General features: G+C 31.7%; 2 protein-coding genes across 3 annotated transcripts; one reads left to right on the top strand and one right to left on the bottom strand.

The window, feature by feature from the left end:
- Positions 1–1173: 1173 nt before the first annotated feature.
- LOC110634692 (V-type proton ATPase subunit a1) lies at positions 1174–12105 on the bottom strand. The gene is made up of 18 exons (XM_021783790.2): positions 11758–12105; positions 10559–10603; positions 10174–10296; positions 9863–9970; positions 8675–8788; positions 8413–8586; positions 8077–8214; positions 7862–7969; positions 7626–7733; positions 7333–7481; positions 6443–6596; positions 5471–5631; positions 4210–4416; positions 3880–4063; positions 3702–3785; positions 2685–2878; positions 2532–2591; positions 1174–1970 (listed from the first exon to the last, which is right to left on the bottom strand). The coding sequence occupies exons 1-18, from the start codon at positions 11914–11916 to the stop codon at positions 1766–1768; spliced, it is 2475 nt and encodes an 824-aa protein (XP_021639482.2). The 5' UTR covers positions 11917–12105; the 3' UTR covers positions 1174–1765.
- A 2849-nt stretch (positions 12106–14954) lies between these two features.
- On the top strand, positions 14955–18641 carry LOC110634693 (NEDD8-specific protease 1). 2 transcript variants are annotated; one of them, XR_009149368.1, is made up of 3 exons: positions 14955–15247; positions 16101–17069; positions 18314–18641. XR_009149368.1 is itself a non-coding variant. In XM_021783791.2 (2 exons), the coding sequence occupies exon 2, from the start codon at positions 16102–16104 to the stop codon at positions 16774–16776; it is 675 nt and encodes a 224-aa protein (XP_021639483.2). In that variant the 5' UTR covers positions 14955–15247; position 16101; the 3' UTR covers positions 16777–17207. The 2 variants fall into 2 exon arrangements, 1 of the variants encoding a protein (XP_021639483.2); XM_021783791.2 differs by lacking the exon at positions 18314–18641 and having other exon boundaries at positions 16101–17207.
- The last annotated feature ends 753 nt before the right edge of the window (positions 18642–19394 follow it).

Genomic DNA, 19394 nt, shown 5'->3' with positions numbered 1-19394 from the left:
CAAAAGGAAAGGTCCGCGTGTCCCCCCGAATTCAAGGAAACTTCCAATATTATTTTTATGGGTAAATTATAATTAAGTCTTTAAATTTTAATATAATTTATATATTAATTTTTAATATAAATTTAATAATAATTGGATTATTAAATTTTATTTTTGTTAATAAACTAATTTGATATTTCATTTTTATTAATAAATTAAAATTATTTATTGTTAAAAATAAAATGTGAGAAAAATTAAATTTGAAGATTAAATTATTACCAAATTTATAAAAATAATTATTTTTTGAGTTTTGTAAAATCACATAAATTTAATTGTAATATAGCTACTTTTTATTTTATTTTTATATAAAAAATTAACTTATCACATTCAATATTAACTTTTATTTAAAATTTTTAAATTTTTCAAAAAAAAAAAAAAATACTAAAATCTTATTTCATAAAAAAAATAATTATCTAAAATTTTTTACTTCAATTTTTAAGAATTTTAAAAATTTTAAGTTCATAAATAATTTCAAATATTATAAAACCATACTCTCATATTATATATTTTAAAAAATAATTTTTTTAGTTAAATTAAAAAAGAAAAATCATTTTTTAAATAAATTAAAAAAGATAAATTATTTTTAAATTTATATTAATATATATTTAAATAATTATTTAATAAAAAATTATTTGCAAAACTTAAATTTATTCTTCAAAACATTTCTTATAAAACTTTTAATAATAATACTTTAAAAGTGAATGCATGATATATTTTTTATTTATTTATCATTTTATTAATGTATATTTTAATTAATTTAAAAAAAATTTATTTATTTATTTATAAACACTTAAAATAAAATTTTAATTAATTAAAAATTTTATTATTAAAAAAATTATAGTGTAATTATTAAAATATAAAATATAAAAAAATATATATTAAATTATAAAATTAAATAAAAATAAATAAATATAAGCCGCCCACGTACCCATTGCTAGCAATACAATCAACACAGCATCAGATTACCGGGAACTAGTGAGAAATCAAAATTCAGAGGGAAAAAGACAAAAAAAAACAACCTTCTTAGCAAATCCATCAGTTACTAAATTTCCTTACCAACATAACATTAAAATGGGTCTGATCATGCACCAAACGAAGAGGGCGCACTTAAAAAAGATCCTGAAAAAATAACTGTAAACGGAAAGCAAGTCATTCTCTTTGAAATTCTATAAAATAATGGTTTACAAAAATGTAACATTAAGTATATGATTGTGATACATCATTACATCAAGGATGAAATAAAATTTAACAGAAAGCTCCATTGCCTGCAAAATCCACACTTAACTTGCAAGTGTGTGTGTACAGTAAACCACTTTTATCCAGAAAAAAGTTACATAGTGTATTATGGTTATCCAGCAACCCCTCTTTACAAATGATTTCCACCAACCCTCGCCCATCCCCCCCCTCCAATGAGAAAGAAAAAGGCAAAGCCCCCTCCATCTCTCTCTCTGTAAGAACAAAAAACAAGAAATACAACATCTATTGGATTGCCACCGCTGTAAGCAAGCCCTTATATATACCACCACACCCAAAGAATATGAGTCAGCATTTCACAGTTCTAAGTTAATCCGTGCAGCTTAATGTTAGAGCAAAAAGCTGCTAATTCTCTGCCGGCTGGAATGAAGTTCTGTATGTTTCATTTTATAGGTCTCTATTGTTGACAAAAAAAAATCCCTGCCTCTCCAGACTATCCTCTCATCCAAAAGTGGAAAGGCGGGTAAGTTCACTAATCATCATCCTCAGTTATTGAGGCAAATGAGAAAGGTTTAAACTTGTAGCCATCACCATGGTAGAACTTATTTTGGAATTCCACCCAGTGAAGACGCAATGCATGCAGGAATGCACTGAGCGTCTCCATCATGAGCAGTATGAAGGCAGTGGCAAAGGCAAAAACTGCAAGCCCCACTAACCGGATGATGATATTATCATACCTGTAAAGGCAATAAACTTAGGTATAATCACAACAAAAAAAAAAAAAAAAAAAAGGCAACACAAGCAAGTATTATGAATGTTTGCACGTCAAACACATGGATGAATATCAGAACAGAAACAGAGAACTCTTCACAGACCAACTAGATGACTAAATATTTTGATATTAAATGACTAACTATGGGAATACTTGTGTTAGACCTGAAATTGGGGCCAATCTACAGTCAAACTCTCCAAATAATTATAACTAACACCTGAGATTTCAAAACATGTAAAAACCAATAACAAGATAGATATATGAGCACATCCAACAGCACCACCACATAATATTGGATCCTCCTCCATACCAAAACAGATGTAAATATAAATTTTTTGAAATCAATTTCTCTGCCATAATATGGATAATCTGCCCGAATTTGTTGATTGAATGGAGTGATCAAACATTCATATGTAACAGAAAATTTACAGTACAACATTTTATGCGTGACGAGGAGGAGAAAGAAACAGAGTAGCACTAAGGGGCAGAATAGCATGCGATATATTTCAAAGATAAAATTACTTACCCCCAAGCAAGGAGGAGGACTTTCTCATAGAAAACAGTAGACAACTCGGAATGTGCCAAACTGTAATAGAAATAACAAATTTAAACCAGAAAAAATTATGAAATACAAGAAATTTAAACCAAACAGGCAAAGAAAAAAAAAGCACGGCTGCACCTCAAAGCCCAAAGCCGAAGGTATGATGCCGTATTTGAGACTGCACCTAGAACGAACTCTATGGAGTGTATCATTTGGTGCACAAACACCTCACTGAAATTAAAATCGTCATGATGTGATCGTGCAGAACCAGGCTCCATATCAAGATCCATCTCAGAGGTGCCAAGAATCCCATAAGTGCGGCCTTGAAATCTCTATATAGTATCACCATGAAAGGGAGGAAAAGAAAAAGGATTATAAAATTTTCTGAACCTGTCATTAACTCGATTATCTTCATGGTGATGAAAATGATTATCATGGCAGAGGAAAGTAGATTTGCAGAACACAGAACCGGTCAACCAGTTGAGTATCATAAATAATTCAGCATTAAAATCAAAAACAAGTTTCATGAACCAAAAAACCAAAAAAAAAAAAAAAGTTGGCAACTCTCAAGGATTTTGTTAAAACCAAGGGGCCCCATGAAATGTGCTCGAGTTTTACATAATTTTTAGGGACAACTTAAACTAAATCTTATCTATGAATTTTTCCATTCTCCAGAGAAAATTTTCAGATGTAACAAATAAATAAACAAATATAATAACATCCTGAGTCACTCGCTAACTCAATAACAAATGACCTTAAGCTGAAGAAACACCACTTGCATATAGTGCAATTAATGTTTTTTTTTCCAATATGCTTTTTTACTTATTAAACTAGTTAAAAGTATGATATCTTTTATGTTAAAAGTATATATACACATGCTATGGTGCCTCACTTTAAAAAGGCCCGACCCTCGCCTCGCCTCGTCTCTCGCTTAAGGCCATAGGGTACCCTATCGCCTCTTGCCTTAATAATACTGGTGTAATCATAATTGACACTAAATGTTAAATACTGGCACAGATTATTGTCTATATCTGAAATCCGGATAAAATGGTTGATTTTAGTCATTACTCCTTATTTCTATGGTGAACCTATCAAAAACTTAATTACAAATCCCAAAGAACAAAGAAAAAAAAGAATTAACAATAGTGTCTGTACCTCGGTATGAAGTTTCTTCAAAATAAAAGGTTTAGGGAGCAACATCCATGGAACTGCAATTAATGCCAAAAGCAACAACAGGATCTGCAAACTCCAGCATCAGTTGACCATGTTGAAGATCAACTACATACATAGTGCACATAGTTGACAAAAATAGATAAGATGGTCGAGCTCATACCTGCAATGGTCTCTGGCCCCAAAACAACTGATTCTCACCAAGATCATCAGTGGGACTTAAAAACATGTAAATCATCACATGATAAAGGTCTGCCTGAGAACCAGAGCACCACTTGATGATAATGAGGAGTGAAAGGTACCCAAAAAGGCAGTTCAAGAAGATTATCTGCGGCACAAACTGATACCTAAGACAAACATATACAATATGTTTAATTGTCTATCTCCTTTCCAATGAAAAATAAAAAATAAAAAAGCTGAAAAAGGAAGGCAAAAGCCACATGTGAGGGGGGGGGGGGGGGGGAAGGGAATGGAGCTGGGATGACAAACCTACCTTATATCTAGCGAGTTGCCAAAAAAGCGTGCGTTGAAATAACTTAATATGATTCCTAGGTTCATCTGGGCCACACCCAACAATATAGACATCTTCATCTTGAGAGAGTTCAAAAAAGGCAGTTCTGAACGACTTCCACGCCAACTGGGATCCACACCAAATGGGTATGGATCTCGGTATTTCATTAAACCAGCTATGTGTGCATCACTGATCAAAAAGAAATAAGATAAACATCACCACAGCTAAGTTAAAACAGAAATCCAAAATGAGTATATCCAGATGGCATAAAGAACCAAAGCTTTATTGAATATGTAAGGTGCGTGATAAAGAGAAAATGCAACAAAACATGGTGCAAGAGAAGTCCAAAAACAGCAAAACATAATTAATATTCTAATCAATCGTCAACAAGAATGATTTCAATTTTCAAATATAATCAAAACGAATTTGGAATAGCATTGAAATTAATTCTTCTTCCATATTAGTAATTAACTAATTAAGCTCTTTGATATTCCGACTCTTCATTTTGTCAACACAACAAGGCATGGGACACAACATGGAATATGTCTCCAACATATGTTCATGCAGGCGGACACTCGAGTGACAGAAGTCTCTCAAGATGAAAAGCATATTGAATCAAAGAATAGGTAAAAAAAATAAGTTAAAAAGAGAATGCAACTTGGAATTAATGGATAGGTACAAAACAATTTAAAAAATATTGAATATTTCGAGAATCCAATAGTTGTACATCACAATTTTAATTGTGGCTGGCCCCTTTTGGATAGATTACTTCAACCCTTTCGGCCTATATAATGTATTTGAGCACCCATGTCTAAATTTATATCTATATCCCTGTATTTTCTATTTAGAAAGTTCACAAGTCTGACACACGGATATACACCCATTTCCGACACCTGTATTCGAGTACAAGTAACATAGATTAAGCTCTAGGAAGGGCCAACTTGACTTCGAAGACAATTCATTGTTACACTTTCACGTATTTTTCTTTTTCCCTTTCCCGAAGATATTAGACAAGCACCTGAAACACAACTTTCATATTCCAGTATGTTGTGTATCAAAATTTTATTCTGGAAATTGGATGCAGGCATCTAAGAAAAATTTAGCAATGATACCAAAATAGACAAAGAAATTTACAACCACACTCCAAAAATAGTAAGCCCTGGACAAGATTTCAACAAATAAAGGCATCATATTAAGTAAATAAAAGTCAAAAAGGATCAAAAAGGAAACAAAAAGCATTTACCTGCAAGTGGTGTCTCGGCATTTGTAAGCAGACCCACCAAATATATGAAAAGGAACAGAAAAGAATTCATTGTAAATTAGCCCACAGTAAATTGAAAAAAGCGCCATTAGGAGGAGTACATAGCGCCCACCAAAAAGCATCTCCATAAAGCTCCCAAGTTTCTGACAAAAATCATAAAAGTACTTAGATTCTCATGCCAAACATAAAAATCAGAAGGAATAAGATACAAATAATTAAGGGTCAACGATATAAAAATCCAAACCTTTGCTCTGATTTGCAATTATGGCCAATCCTTTTAACTTTTTCAATGGTTTCTTCTATGATTACTTTGTTTTTACATTGTTCCCTCATACACAAGTTCAGAATTGCTTCTATCATCTAAGGGTGGTTATGGACAAAGTAAAATATATTTTGACTTTAACAAGGTAATCACAGAAAACCCTTGTTTTTAGCATCTTCCCTTGCACATTTGACTACAATTGTCACCACAATAAAATGTTGTTCATAAAACTTAAAAAGTTAAAAAAATTCATAATATTGCAAATTTGAGCAAAGGATCGGCTTTTTTTAGTCATTAACCCTATTATTCATACCATAGAAATTAAGTAAATCATTTCTAGGAGCATAGAAATTGGGGAGAAAACCCATTATAAATTGCAGTCTATTAATGTTGTACTCATTTTATTCATCAAATTAAACATTCTTCATTTTGCACTGTCACAGTTGGAAAGTTTTATCTCTGTCAGCTACAACCTTACTCACAAAATTAACTATTGAAGTCACAAAAATTATTACCTTCTTTCATAAATTTTAACAGAGTCCAAGAATTAAATGACAAATGGCATGATCAAAAGCATTTTCAAGAAGTTTTACATCACTGGTGAATTTGTATCACTATTTACTAGAAAGTATTTCTTCAAATGGAACATTTCTCTGTGAACTTTTAATACAAGAATTTGAAAGTGACCATACCTGAGAACTGAGCTTGCTTTCCCGAGCTATAAGTATTAATGCTCCCATAAGCAAGCATATTCCATGGCCCCAATCCCCAAACATTACCGCAAAAAGAAATGGGAAGGTAACAACTGTGTAAACTGCAGGATTTGCTTCTTCATATCTAGCAACACTGCCAAATAATTGTTGCATTAGTTCTTTGAGCAGTCCAACGGACTATGGCTCCAAAATAAAATAAGATGACTCTTCAACTAAACAGCTACTACTCAAAGTCAATACATTTTCCCAATTAATAAAAAATATGTAGCATTGAATACAAGATGAAGCATCAAGTACACATCAAACATTGTGAATTATGCAGTCTTGCCTATTGACAAACATACATGTCCCCTCAATTCATACTTGTAAGCAAGACCAATCATGCACACAACTCCCAATGTTAGTCCCATTCTCTGCTAGACAACTGTTGATATTATTACACAGGATAGCAGGAACCTAAATGTGTTGTCCTGCAGTCATAACTATTACCCAAAATTTAAACTCACATACTTATGAAACATTTTCAAAAAATACATGCATAAGAATGAGATTTCAAACTCAGTCACTAAGATCTTTCATTGGCTAAATTCCTACAGCTTCTTTTGCAAAGTGTATGGAGCTCTAATTGAAGAAAACTTTTTTCCCAAAAGAATTAGACAAAAATATAGTTCCCGCTCCCTTGTATAATATTAACTCTATTTCTCACAATTTAGACTCACATACTTGTGAAACATTTTGCAAACCAATACATGCATCAGAATGCAGGGGCTAAATTCCTACTGCTTCATTTGCAAAGTGTATGGAGCTCTAATTGAAGAAAACTTTTTCCAAAAAGAATAACAAACAAAAAAATGTGTGAGAGAACACACCCATATGCATCAACAATTTCCTGAAATGCATTTGTGAAACGATTTGTTCTGAAATATGTAGGAGGTGATTCCAAAGCATCCATCACATGAAAAATTATGCCCACTTGTGAATTGCTATCAAATGTTGCACGTTGCAGTGTCTCCTGAATCTGTTCAATCATAACACATCTTCCCTTAAGATGATTAAAGCTTGTAAAGGCCTCAAGGAAGAAAAAAAAAGTGAAATATTGATAACGTAACCAATCATCAAAAATCCACAGAAGACCAATATAATCATATGGCATATAAGGTACCTGAGCTTTCGCAAATGAAGGGCACCAGCCCTCTCCAACAAGACATTTTTTTGTGACATCAAAATTCAGCATATTCAACGTATCATATACAGCTTTTTCCCTCTTTACCTGCAAAGTAGAGTCAATGTGATATAAGTCTTAATGTCTTATGCAATCATAAATCACAAAACTTTCACACCACAAATTGATCAAGCAACCGCAATGATAAAAAGAGCACCTGGTTCAGGGCATCCTACCATGTTCATCCATTTTGTTAGTTGGTACCCAATGGAAGCAAGGGCTTTATTTCGGTGGCGAATTCCAGCATCCAATGTGGCTTCCAATTCAGAAAGACGTGACAAAACCTGACATCAAGAACCAGAAGTTTCAGCTAGCATAAGTTTCTATCTATCTATCTCTCTCTCTCTCTCTCTCTCAGCACAGCAAGTTTTCATCAAAACAGAACACTTACTTCTCTAGTTATTTGCCTCTGTTTAGTTACATCTTCAGGGACAGGATAGCAATTTGCCCCAAATGCTTCACAAATTTTTAAAATTTTTGTTCTTGCCTGTTCCCCTGAGAAAAAGACTACAAATACTGTTTTTTCAACCTGCAAAGTTAAACTCTGAAAAATAAGTACAATTGCAAAAGATTCATTAACTTGTTTCTAAAAGCAACAAAATAGAGCATCGGAGCCAAGACAGGGTGAAGAGAGCACAAGAAGAAGTCAAATGGCATCCACAGCCTCCAGAGAACATAATCAATAGAGATGGAACAGTTAACGGAAGTTTATAGGAGGTGAAAAAACCATTTCAGTTGACACAGGATCCATGATCTCTTCATCAGCCGGTGCCTGATTGAAAAGCATATTGCCCCTTGTAGCACGAAATAGCATTCTCTCAAATCTTACAACTTTGGATCTAGGTATAATTCCACTGATAAATCTCAAACCAGACTGGTTTGATGGTACAGACCTCAGTTCCTGTATAATGCATAACCCGTCATGAACATAACAACAGAAATAGGTTATGCTCAAAACGTTCAAATAAACAAGGCACAATGACAAGAACCTGTTCAAGTAATGAGGTTGTTTCACCATAATCATCATTTGAGTACACATTTTCATTTAATTCTGTTTCCTCTGCAACTGCATGACTATTACTTGATACAAGAAAGCCGACTGCCTGGAAGTGCCCCACAAAAGATATGTTCAAGATGTAAGGAAATATTTTGAATTAGAAATTTCATAGAAAGGATTTCACAGATCATTCTTCTCAAGAAATCAATAATAAATAATGACGACAACAGTGATAATATGCCCAGTAAGTTTCAGCTTCTAAAGTAACAGTTACGTTTCAGCTTCTAAAGTAACAGTTACAAGTTTGAACAAAAATAAGTGAATCCTTTGTTTTTTAATAAGACAGGATAGAGAGCCCAAGTACTCAGGCTCATCTAACATTTTCTTTTCTACTGATAGAGGGTTCTCATCTGACATCTTGTCCAGCACAGCTTCAAATTACCAACACAAAGGCACATTGGCTTTCGCTAAAATAATCAAATTTCAAACAGCTTAATAGTTAAATGCCAGCCTGCACAGGGGAAACAAACAATTCTTCTATATATGAACTACCGATTGGATCATCAGATCCAGTGGAAACAAAAAATTTTTTTGTGAAATTTCCCAGGAATTTTAAGACAGTTAAATTTTACTAACATCGTTTCATTAGCCACCAGAAGTATTATAAGATTAAAATAATTATAAAACATAAGATGAGATATAGCATTTAAGATTAAAATAAATAAATAATATTTGTAACTAATTGGTAAATTGTGTTTCACGCATATACCTTCAATAAAATAATTGTCATTAAAAAAAAATTGGAAAGATGCTGGATAAATGAACAGCAGTGCACTATATTATAAAGCCAACTCAACACGAAAGACAAGATTCTAAAGATAAGCTCATCAATCTGGCTTTATCACAGTTTAACAGTAGGACTCTGTTGTTTATTCATTTCTTTTTGCATTTAACTTCTTGTTTTAACTATAACGGTCACAAGTCCTCTAGCCTAGTGGTATTTCTGATCTTCACATAAGGTAACATAATAATTCCATTAGCAACAACAGCACCAAGCTACAACTAGTGTTAACCAAACACCAATAGAAAACATACAAACATACGAAACAGTAATAAAAAGCACAAGGCAGCATGTAAGGAACCAGTAATTATTATAACTAGGTAAGGCCAAAATATTTACCTTTTGCAACACCATTTTGAACTCCAAGAGCTCATTGTATGATTGCTGAAGTTTCTCACTGTTTGAGTTCATCTCAATTAGCTCATTTTCATGTTCACCAAGTTGTATCTGACATCAGGTTATGTACAAAACAAAATAAAGATTAGTAGATTCTGGAAACGGTAATCCCATTTAGTGCATATATTGGCTAGAGCGGTTGAGCCTCTTTTAACTACTAGTTACAGTTATTGCTGGCACCACAGAAAAGGAAGGGAAAAGATATGGAAAAGAAATTCACTTGTCATAGAACAAAGACCAAGATGTAAATGCACCTCTAATTCCTCCAGCTCAACATCTGGTTCTATGACAGGATGTGCAGAAGATAATAGACCAGCTTTATTAATTTGATCTTTGAAAAATCGTAGTTTCCTTGACATCTCTCCACATCGCTTTACCTATGGATAAATCTCTTAAACATTAGAACAGCCAAAATGAATAGTAATCAGTGATTGCAGTTAAATTAAAGGTCAACTATGAAAATAAGAATATTCACAACCATAATGGATGGTAGTCAGCAATCAATGCTCTAAGTAACTTAGACATACAATGGCACAAGCACAGGCATTTATAAGGGGGAGGGGAAGTTAACCTCTCCACAGGACCTTCTAGTGAAGGTAAATTCATATGCAATATAAGTTGTAAGTTCTAAGAAGATACCTGATTAACAAATGTCCTTTGAAAAGGGCTTTTATCAGCATTTAACTGCCAAGGGAGAGAGTGGAAAAAAAAAAAAATATCAGCACATCTGATCGTGATCAGCATATGAAACATTACCTCAACATATAAGAAATATGCTCTGAAAACTCTGCATTGTATAAATAATTATTATTGCCAATATTTAACACATGAAAAGGGCATCGTTGTAACTAATCACTTTCACATGAAGTGCAAATCAGTATATCTCTCAGGTGCTAGCATAGGTAACTAGGCAAGTACCCAGAAAGCTCAAGAAGCTTAAAACAAATTAAAAAAATAATAATAAAATAAAATCTTAAACCTTCCAGAAACTCCTGTGGCATCTCAAAAATGTAATACATGAGTAGTGCCACCCAAAAGAAATTGTCAACAATGCCAACCATGTGAAATGAATCATGCAGTTGACATATTTCACAAGGGAGGCTGCAAACACAAAATGCCATTTCAACCTACGTGAACCAACAGATTATCATGGTGTTGTTACGTCCTCCTCAAGATGATAAAAAGTGAGTCATCTCAAAACAAGAAAATTTGGCTGTCTTATAGAATGGTGAGTCCACTTTGCATGTAACCAACTCAGACAAGTTATAATCATACTAAAGTTACACAATTGGCCCAAGGATATCCAATTCCCCATAGTCCAAACAATATGTACTTGGGAGAATTAAATCATTAAACCTATTAAGATAGTATAAACAGTAAACACTGCCAAGTAGTTCAAGCACTTACAGTAATTCAAAACTAATCACATGCTTATTGTAGACTTGCACTATTTTATAGAATATATATAACAACATCACCACAACAATTCCACCATCTTTGCATAAAGACTTATATTTTTCAATCAAAATTCGGAATTTACTTGGACCAAAGGTGATTGCACTTGCTCAGAATATATTTCCTTACAGAAAAAGTTCAAAACATTCGCCACAAATCAGGATCAAAATGAAAAAGCCAAAAATTCGGAATCCAAATACACTGGAGAAAGCAATAGTATACACTGCCAAGAACTCCAATACCCAGCGGATTCAAACGCCACCGACAGTAAAATCTAGCCAAACAAAAAGACTTCAAAAATCCTAATCATATTCTACGGAACTAAGATCAATTACTATACTGAAGGAATTGAGTCGGATCTGAGTGGAGTCAAAAACACTTACGTCGCGGAATTGGAGAAGACCGAGTTCGCCGAGATAGGAGATGGCACGGTGAGCAGACTCGGCGGGAATAATAAGCTGAACAAATGACATCTTCTCAGAGCGCATCAGATCCATGGGCTGAAGATTATCTAAGAACATCTCCATTTTCTCGAGAACCATATTGAAAATTGAAAGGGAGAGCGGCTCGTCGGTCTGGATCTTAAGTACTTATTGACTAATGACTCAGATCTGAAACCAAACAAAACATTTCTTCACTTCTCTTTCTCTTTGTTTTCTCTAGTGAACGCGTTTATGTGAGTTTTGTTTCGGTTTTCTCATCGCCAACTGCCAGCGGAACCAGGAAACTCGCTTTTCTTTTTATTTATTTATTTATTTATTTTATTAATTTTTATGTATTGACTATCATTCTTTTTTTGGAGTTGAATAGTAAATAAAGGGGTAAGGGTTTTTTTTTTCTTTTTTCTTTGAAATAGGGAAAAAGTAGGGGAGAGATATTTAAAATATAAAAATATTTTTATATTTAATAATTTTATTTTAATTTAAAAATAAAATTATAATTTTATTATTCATAAAATAATATTTCTCTAATTTTTTTTTTAAAATTAAATATTTTTTATTTTTTTTCTTTTATTTTTTTTATTTTTTTTATCCTTTTCCAAACATAGTGTTAAACTGCATTATTATTTTTTTTAATTAATTTAATTTTTAACTTGGAAGGATGTTTTTGAAAAGAATTAAACTACTCAAATGATACTCCACCTACGTCCACTAATCTAAGGTTTTTATAATAAAGTGAATAAATTAATTAAATTATAATAAAATTTTTTATAATTTGATTAAATTATTTTTTATTTCACATCTTTTAAAAAAAGTGATAAAATAAATGATAAAAAATTATAAAAATAATTATTATACTTAATATAAATAAGAATAAAATAAAAAAAATTAATGCACCTTATTTTTTTTAAATGATAAATAATTTTAAATAAAATAACTTTAAAACATAATAAATAAAAATGAACAAAAGAAAATCTAATTTATTTTATAAGATTTATTATTAACAATTCAAAACAGGATAAATTATTAATAGATTCATGTATTTTATTAAAATTAATTATTTAATTTATTTTTTATAACTCAATTAAAATATTTTTATATTTTCCAAAATTAAAATTATTAGCAAGGTTTTCAGACTCGAAGTAGTTATGAAGCCGATAAAACAAAAAGTTAAAGGTTTTTAAGTTAAAATATGATTAAATCGGTATATTATTAAATAAATATTATAAATTTATTAATAATGATATTTCATTATAATTAATATTTTTGTATATTTTGTAAATAATTATTAAAAAAATTAATTAAATTTTAATATTTTTCAAATATAATTTAGATATTTATTTAAATTTTTTAAATGATAAATTTTAATTATTTAAAAAAAAGTTTAAAAATGAAAATTTTTTATAATAATTTTATTCATATTAATGAAAAATAAATAAATAAATAAATAAATAATAATAGAAGAAAAATTATTCAATACTAATATCTTTAATTATTAAAATCGTAAGTGAATGAAATTAATATATATATATATATATATATATATATATATATAGTTATTAATTATTTTAAATATATGTATAGCTACTTCTTCTACTTTTCCAGCATGGGAAGAGAAAGAAGGTTATACACACACACAATGGTGCGGGTTAGTGGCTTGTTGGCCCAAAAATGAATGCTTGGTCTTCAATATTTATTTAATAAAAGGATTAGATAAAATAGTTTAAATTAAGGGGTTATTTTATTTATAAAATTTAAATTAATAGACTATTTTGTCTCTAATATAAAACCTCAATGATTAAATTATTTAAATTAAAAAATATTTAGAATTAATGGTATTTTGATTATTTTTTTATAATTAATTATTAATTAAATAAAAATTAAATGGAGAGACTAAATTATAATTTTGGTTAAATCTCAGTGACTAAATTATTTAATTTTAAAAATATAAAGATTAAGATATAAATTTAGCCAAATATCATAGATTAAATTATAATTTGTCCTAATAATTAATTCAAGAAAATGACTAATCAATCGGTGCTCATACTAATATTCTCACATATCATTGAGTGCTACAATGTTGCCTGGTATTGTGTTGGATTGTAAGAGTAAAAAGCTCAACCAGCTAGACAGAGACCTCAGATCCACAATAAATCCATGGCCACTAACGCCTTCAAGGCTTTTTTTTGTCAGAAGATAGAAGATAAATAAATTTGCCTTAATAATGTGGATTAATAAAAAGGAAGGACTTAGCAATCAAACTCAAATCAAAATGCTTTAAGAACGCAAAGAAGACCATGTAACAGCTCGAGGCTTAAATAAAAGAGTAGCCCAAAATAAAAAAGCTTGAGGCCTCCAAACACAAACTCTAGCTAGTTTCAAAAGCAAAGCTCCAAAATGCCAATTAGAAGAAACAAAAACAGCTCATGAAAACAAGGCTTCCAACTAGCCATAAGAGTCTCAAGCATATCAAAGCTCAGCTCTTTTATCTATGAACGACGGAGAGAGTTGAGTAGTAGAACTCATATGACATTGTAGCCTTCGAGGGTCTTCGGCCATACCCTGAAACTGGTGAAGAAGACCCTAAGATATCACTCCCTACAGCAACATTTTTGCAACCCCCCCTACGACCTACCACTGATAGAGACTGTCAATTTAGCCTCATATAGCAAACTAGCAACACAGGCTTAGGTCACAACACCACAACAGTGTTGACAAGCTCCAAGAAGCCAAGTTTCAGGAGAAGAAACCCAAAAAACCACAATCTAGAGTAGCTCTAATTATTGATGCAATGACATGTAGATCCCAAAAAATAAAGCCCTTATTACAGAACCACACACCTGCAAACAAATTCAAAAGACTAACTATTTACACCCAGCCCCAAAAGTAGACAAAACCAAGGAAAAGCCGTCCCTTGCTCGAACATGATAAGGAAAAGCCGTGACTTGACAAGACAAAGGCTCTATTAGCCTAGAAACAAATAAAGAAAAAAAAAAAAAACTCTCTTTAGAAAAATTAGAGAGTAGAAGAAGAAGAAGATTTAAGAATATAAAAAATAAAATAGTTTAAAATAGTTTTTTTTTTCAGAAAAAAAAACACTCCATTAGCTTAGCGCTTTTTTTTCGAGAGAGAGAAGTTAGCTGTTTTTATGTAGGGTAAATATTTGCCTTTGTTTATCATTGTTCGCCTTTCTTTCGCCCACATCCAAACAGAGTGTAAGAGGGCACAAATCACGACTAACCTCATCACCAAGCAGCCTATCTCTGTGTGCGTCTGGAATCTAGGCACGGTCTTCATCCATCAGCCATCTCTTGTAATCCTTTGTCCGGACTGATTACGAGAAGCAGCCAAGCGTAGAACAGGAAGCAAAGCTTTTTTATTTTATTTTTAGTTCAATCATCATTCACCATCGCTATATTCATCAGTTAGCTCTGTAAGTGGTTTCCATTCAATCTCTCAATTATGAATTATTTGTTTTAGCTATAGTTACAAATTCTGAGGGCCTTTTTTTCTATTATTAATTTTAAGGGAATCCCGGAGAGTCCAGGAATTTTTTCCAATTTTACTCTGAGATGTAAAGATTTTTTTTTTTAATTTGTAACATATTTTTTACGGGTATGAAAATGGAGGAGAAGCAGGATTTTCTCTATGACTTTGTTTGTTTGCTGAGAAAGTTTTAGCAGAAAAGTGGATCCAAGCATAATTGAAGGAAGTTAAAATAATGGGAAGTAGTTTTCTAACTCCAAGTATTTGGTTTGCAAGGCAAGAATGTTCGGAGCTGACTGAAATTACTATTAGATTGTGTTGCTTGAGAAAAAATCCAAGGAAAATTTCAGTACCATATTGTCTGAGAAGCCTTATATTTTGCTAGGTTTTCTTTTTTTTTAGTGGTTATATTTTGAGAGAAGCCTGCTTCAAAGTGATGGCAGTTGTATGTGTTTGATTGTCCCCAAGCTAAACAATATTGTTTCAATATTTTTTTTTGCTGAAATTGTATACCATTATTTTTCATACCAGAAATTGATCCCTCAATGATTAATTGTGTAATGTTGGTTTCCTGCAGATAAAATTGTCTGTGACCATATCTTAACAGCTTCAATTATCTTCGAAGTTCGAACTTCATTTTTTTTTTTTTTGATATTCTATAATTTAATATATCTTTGTTCAAACAACTTTGAATGACAGAATTTACCCAGTATATCTCAACTTTTTACATGTTAAGTTGTTAATAAAATTTTCAAAATATAAATGATTTTTATTCTAACTTGGTTGTGGTGTATTTGCAGCATGGAAAGATCTGTGGCTGATGAAAAGATTCTAAGCTACAATGATGTTGTTCTTAGGCGATCGGACCTGGACATCCTCAGTGGTCCATATTTTATTAATGATCGAATCATTGAATTCTACTTCAGTTATCTCTCTTCAAGTAATCCTTCAGAAGATGTCCTATTGATTGCACCCTCAATTGCTTTCTGGATTTCAAACTGCCCAGATACCGAGTCTCTCAATGATTTCCTGGGACCCCTTAAATTACAAGACAAGAAATTGGTGATATTTCCTGTCAATAACAATGATGATGTGAGCCTTGCTGAAGGTGGATCACATTGGACCTTACTTGCATATGAGAGAAATGCTAATGTCTTTGTTCATCATGATAGCTATTCTGGGATGAATAAAAGGCATGCTTTGCAACTTTATAAAGCTGTTGTGGGATTTATAGGTGCAGCTCATGCCAAGTATATGGAACTTGCTAATTCACCTCAGCAAGTGAATGGTTGTGATTGCGGCTTATATGTTACAGCAATTGCAAGGGCGATATGCTACTGGAATGAAAACTCTGATCACAAGGACAGAGATGGTCTATGGTTTTCTGTTGTGAATGAGCAGGTTACTCCATCTGCTGTTGGTGCTATGCGAAATGAAATTCTCCTTATGCTTAGAAGTCTTATGGAAAGCAAATGAGGTCTATCCATCGCAGAAGACAAATATGAATCTGGACTGATGTTAGTTCAGGACTTGGAAACTTAACCCTTTTTATGGCTCATCTTAAGAGTGGTTTAGATGGCATTCAATTCTTAAGTTTAGGAAACCAAAACTGGAGACTCGATATTGCTGTAGAAGTTAAATTTCTGGGCAATTTCTGAAACAGAAGTGGGTTAACTTTCCTCAGCTTTTGAAATTTGCCGTTTACTGTGATGCACATACAGTGAAGAAGCAATATCGATGGAAGCAGCTGTTATAAAATCCAGCAGCAGGTAATGGTTTGCTTTAGAAGCTTAACTTGTGAATTTTTGCTCAATGGCAATGTTAGAATTCTCCCCAAAACTCTGCAGTGACCATGGCATATTAGAGCTAATTATTTTGTAATAAAAAAAATTAAATTTTTTATATCATATTGATTGGCGCAGATAGATAAATTTGTTGGTGCCAAAATTCTTCTTCATAAAACAACTTAATTTTGTTAATGCCAAGATTCTCATAAAACAGCCAACTTGTTAGAACAATCCCAAGGACTTAGAACAATTGCACTTGGGCTGCCAAAATAATAACCCATAGAAAGTCCCCAGCTTCATCTTCAGTAGAACCCCAGCTTCATCTTTAGTAGAGCCTGTGATAACCTTGTGAGAAGCATACGTTACAAATATATTGGTGAGATTATGGCATTGTAGAAGAGACCAAAAGAGGAGGTGGAGCGAAGGAAGAGAGAAGAGCAAGGTGCAGCAGCAGAAGAAGGAAGTGAAATGATCAAATCAAAGCATTGTAATAAGAAGAGGTGCGTCATGTATGTTCTGTAGCATAACACAAGGCTCACAATACAATCTCAAGACACAGCCAACCAAAAAATAGACAAATAGGTTTACTGAAAAAATACACAGGCAAATAGGTAGGTTTACTGAAAAAATACACAGGCAAGTAGGTAGGTTTACTGAACATCCAAAAAATTTGTAAGCCCATGCATAAACAATTGACTCTTAATTGCTCACTAAGGCTATATGTACTACTTTCGTCCGCTTTTATTTATTGTAACAAATACTCCTTAATTTGACTAGATTTGAGAAGGCAAATGTTAAGACGTTTTTTTAAAATCTGTATGAATAGTTATTGTTTTTAATAGAAATAAAGATAAAATTAGAAATAAATAACTAATTCTTCTTAATTTTTTTAAGACGATAGGTAATAAGAAACGACAAATAAAATAGGATGGAGATAGTAGTGTCTGTAGGTGATGCAATGACACTGACACTTGCAATGTTTCTTGATATTTTTCTATACATGGGTACCAGACTGCTTTGTTTTAAATGTGATCTAAAAGCCTGTAACTGCACTAGTGAATGATACATACATTGCTCAATCTAGTTGATCCATTTGTGGATGGGTTGGTAGCTTATCTTTTAGGCTATGTTTAGTAGACTATAATATAATGTGATGTAATCAAATTTTTTTATCAAGTCTTATTTTAGATTGCTAAAATCAGAATGTCCACTAATATGCTATGCAGTGTGTCAATTCTTAGCCGCAGGATACATCTAAACATATCGACATGAGCTTGAGACCTGAGTGACAGCAGCTTTTCTTTCCTGTTTCTGTTTCTGAAACCCAATGTTTTCTGATTGCCTGTAGGATTTTCTTTCAAGCAATCTAATTGCCTGGTTGTCTTGTTCTGATTTTGATTCTTAGGAAATAACAGTTTCCTACACCAATGTGAAAAATTACAAACAGCAGGCTAAAAAGCATGCATTGGAAAGGTTGTCTAAACCATTCTCAAGTTCAATTGTAAAAACAACAAAAAGTGCACATAGAATTTGAATCTGTAGCCTTTTCTTGTATTACATTTTGGAATGTCATGCTACACTAGTGGGATGATAACGGGTAGCATACTTATAAAAATCATTCTATGCGAACTCAACCTGATTAATATACTCAATGTTCGAATTCGTTTTAAATCCAATTAAAATTATTCTTAACTTTCCAAACTCGTCTCAAATTCAATCATTATTATTCGAAAAATATCTAAATTTATTTAATTTTATATATTTTAATTAATAGTTTACATGAAAATATTTTTTATTATTAATTTATATTTAAAAAATTTAATAATTCTATGAAATATTTAAATTTTATTTATTTAAAATACAAATGTAGAAATTTATAAATATCATTATAAAAAAATATATTTTACATTTAATTAATTATTTATATAAATAAATTTGGATAACGGATATCCAATATTCAAAACTCAAACTCGTCATAGGTATTATTTTTCAAATACTTGTTTTATTAGGATTTGATTAGGTCGGATACTTATAAATATCTGATCTGTTGCCATCTTTATATATCGATGGTGGAACTAGAAATTAATCTTTAGGAGGCTAAAAAGAAATTAAATGAAATCTTAATAAAAATGTAAGGATTAAAATAAAAGTATAAAATATTAAGAGATTTAAATTAAATAATATCAACATACAAATGAAATTTACATGGAAATGTAAAGGCCAAAATAAAAATATCGGAGAGGCCAATAGTAATTTAAAAAGAAAAATAAAATTTTATAGGTAAAATTATAAATTTAAAAATTTTAG

This window comes from Hevea brasiliensis, chromosome 6, assembly GCF_030052815.1.
Source record: "Hevea brasiliensis isolate MT/VB/25A 57/8 chromosome 6, ASM3005281v1, whole genome shotgun sequence".
Taxonomy (NCBI): domain Eukaryota; kingdom Viridiplantae; phylum Streptophyta; class Magnoliopsida; order Malpighiales; family Euphorbiaceae; genus Hevea; species Hevea brasiliensis.
The sequence above is the reverse complement of the archived record's forward strand: the minus strand, read 5'-3'. Positions and strand labels throughout refer to the sequence as shown.

What these genes read in the sequence shown, in the direction of transcription:
- LOC110634692 (XM_021783790.2), bottom strand. Translation starts at nt 11,916, where the DNA reads ATGGTTCTCGAGAAAATGGAGATGTTCTTAGATAATCTTCAGCCCATG. An exon ending in TTGAGCTGGAGGAATTAGAG is followed by an intron (nt 9,971 to 10,173) that starts GTGCATTTACAT and finishes ACCTGATGTCAG; the next exon opens with ATACAACTTGGTGAACATGA. An exon ending in GGGGCCAGAGACCATTGCAG is followed by an intron (nt 3,786 to 3,879) that starts GTATGAGCTCGA and finishes TGGAGTTTGCAG; the next exon opens with ATCCTGTTGTTGCTTTTGGC.
- LOC110634693 (XM_021783791.2), top strand. Translation starts at nt 16,102, where the DNA reads ATGGAAAGATCTGTGGCTGATGAAAAGATTCTAAGCTACAATGATGTT.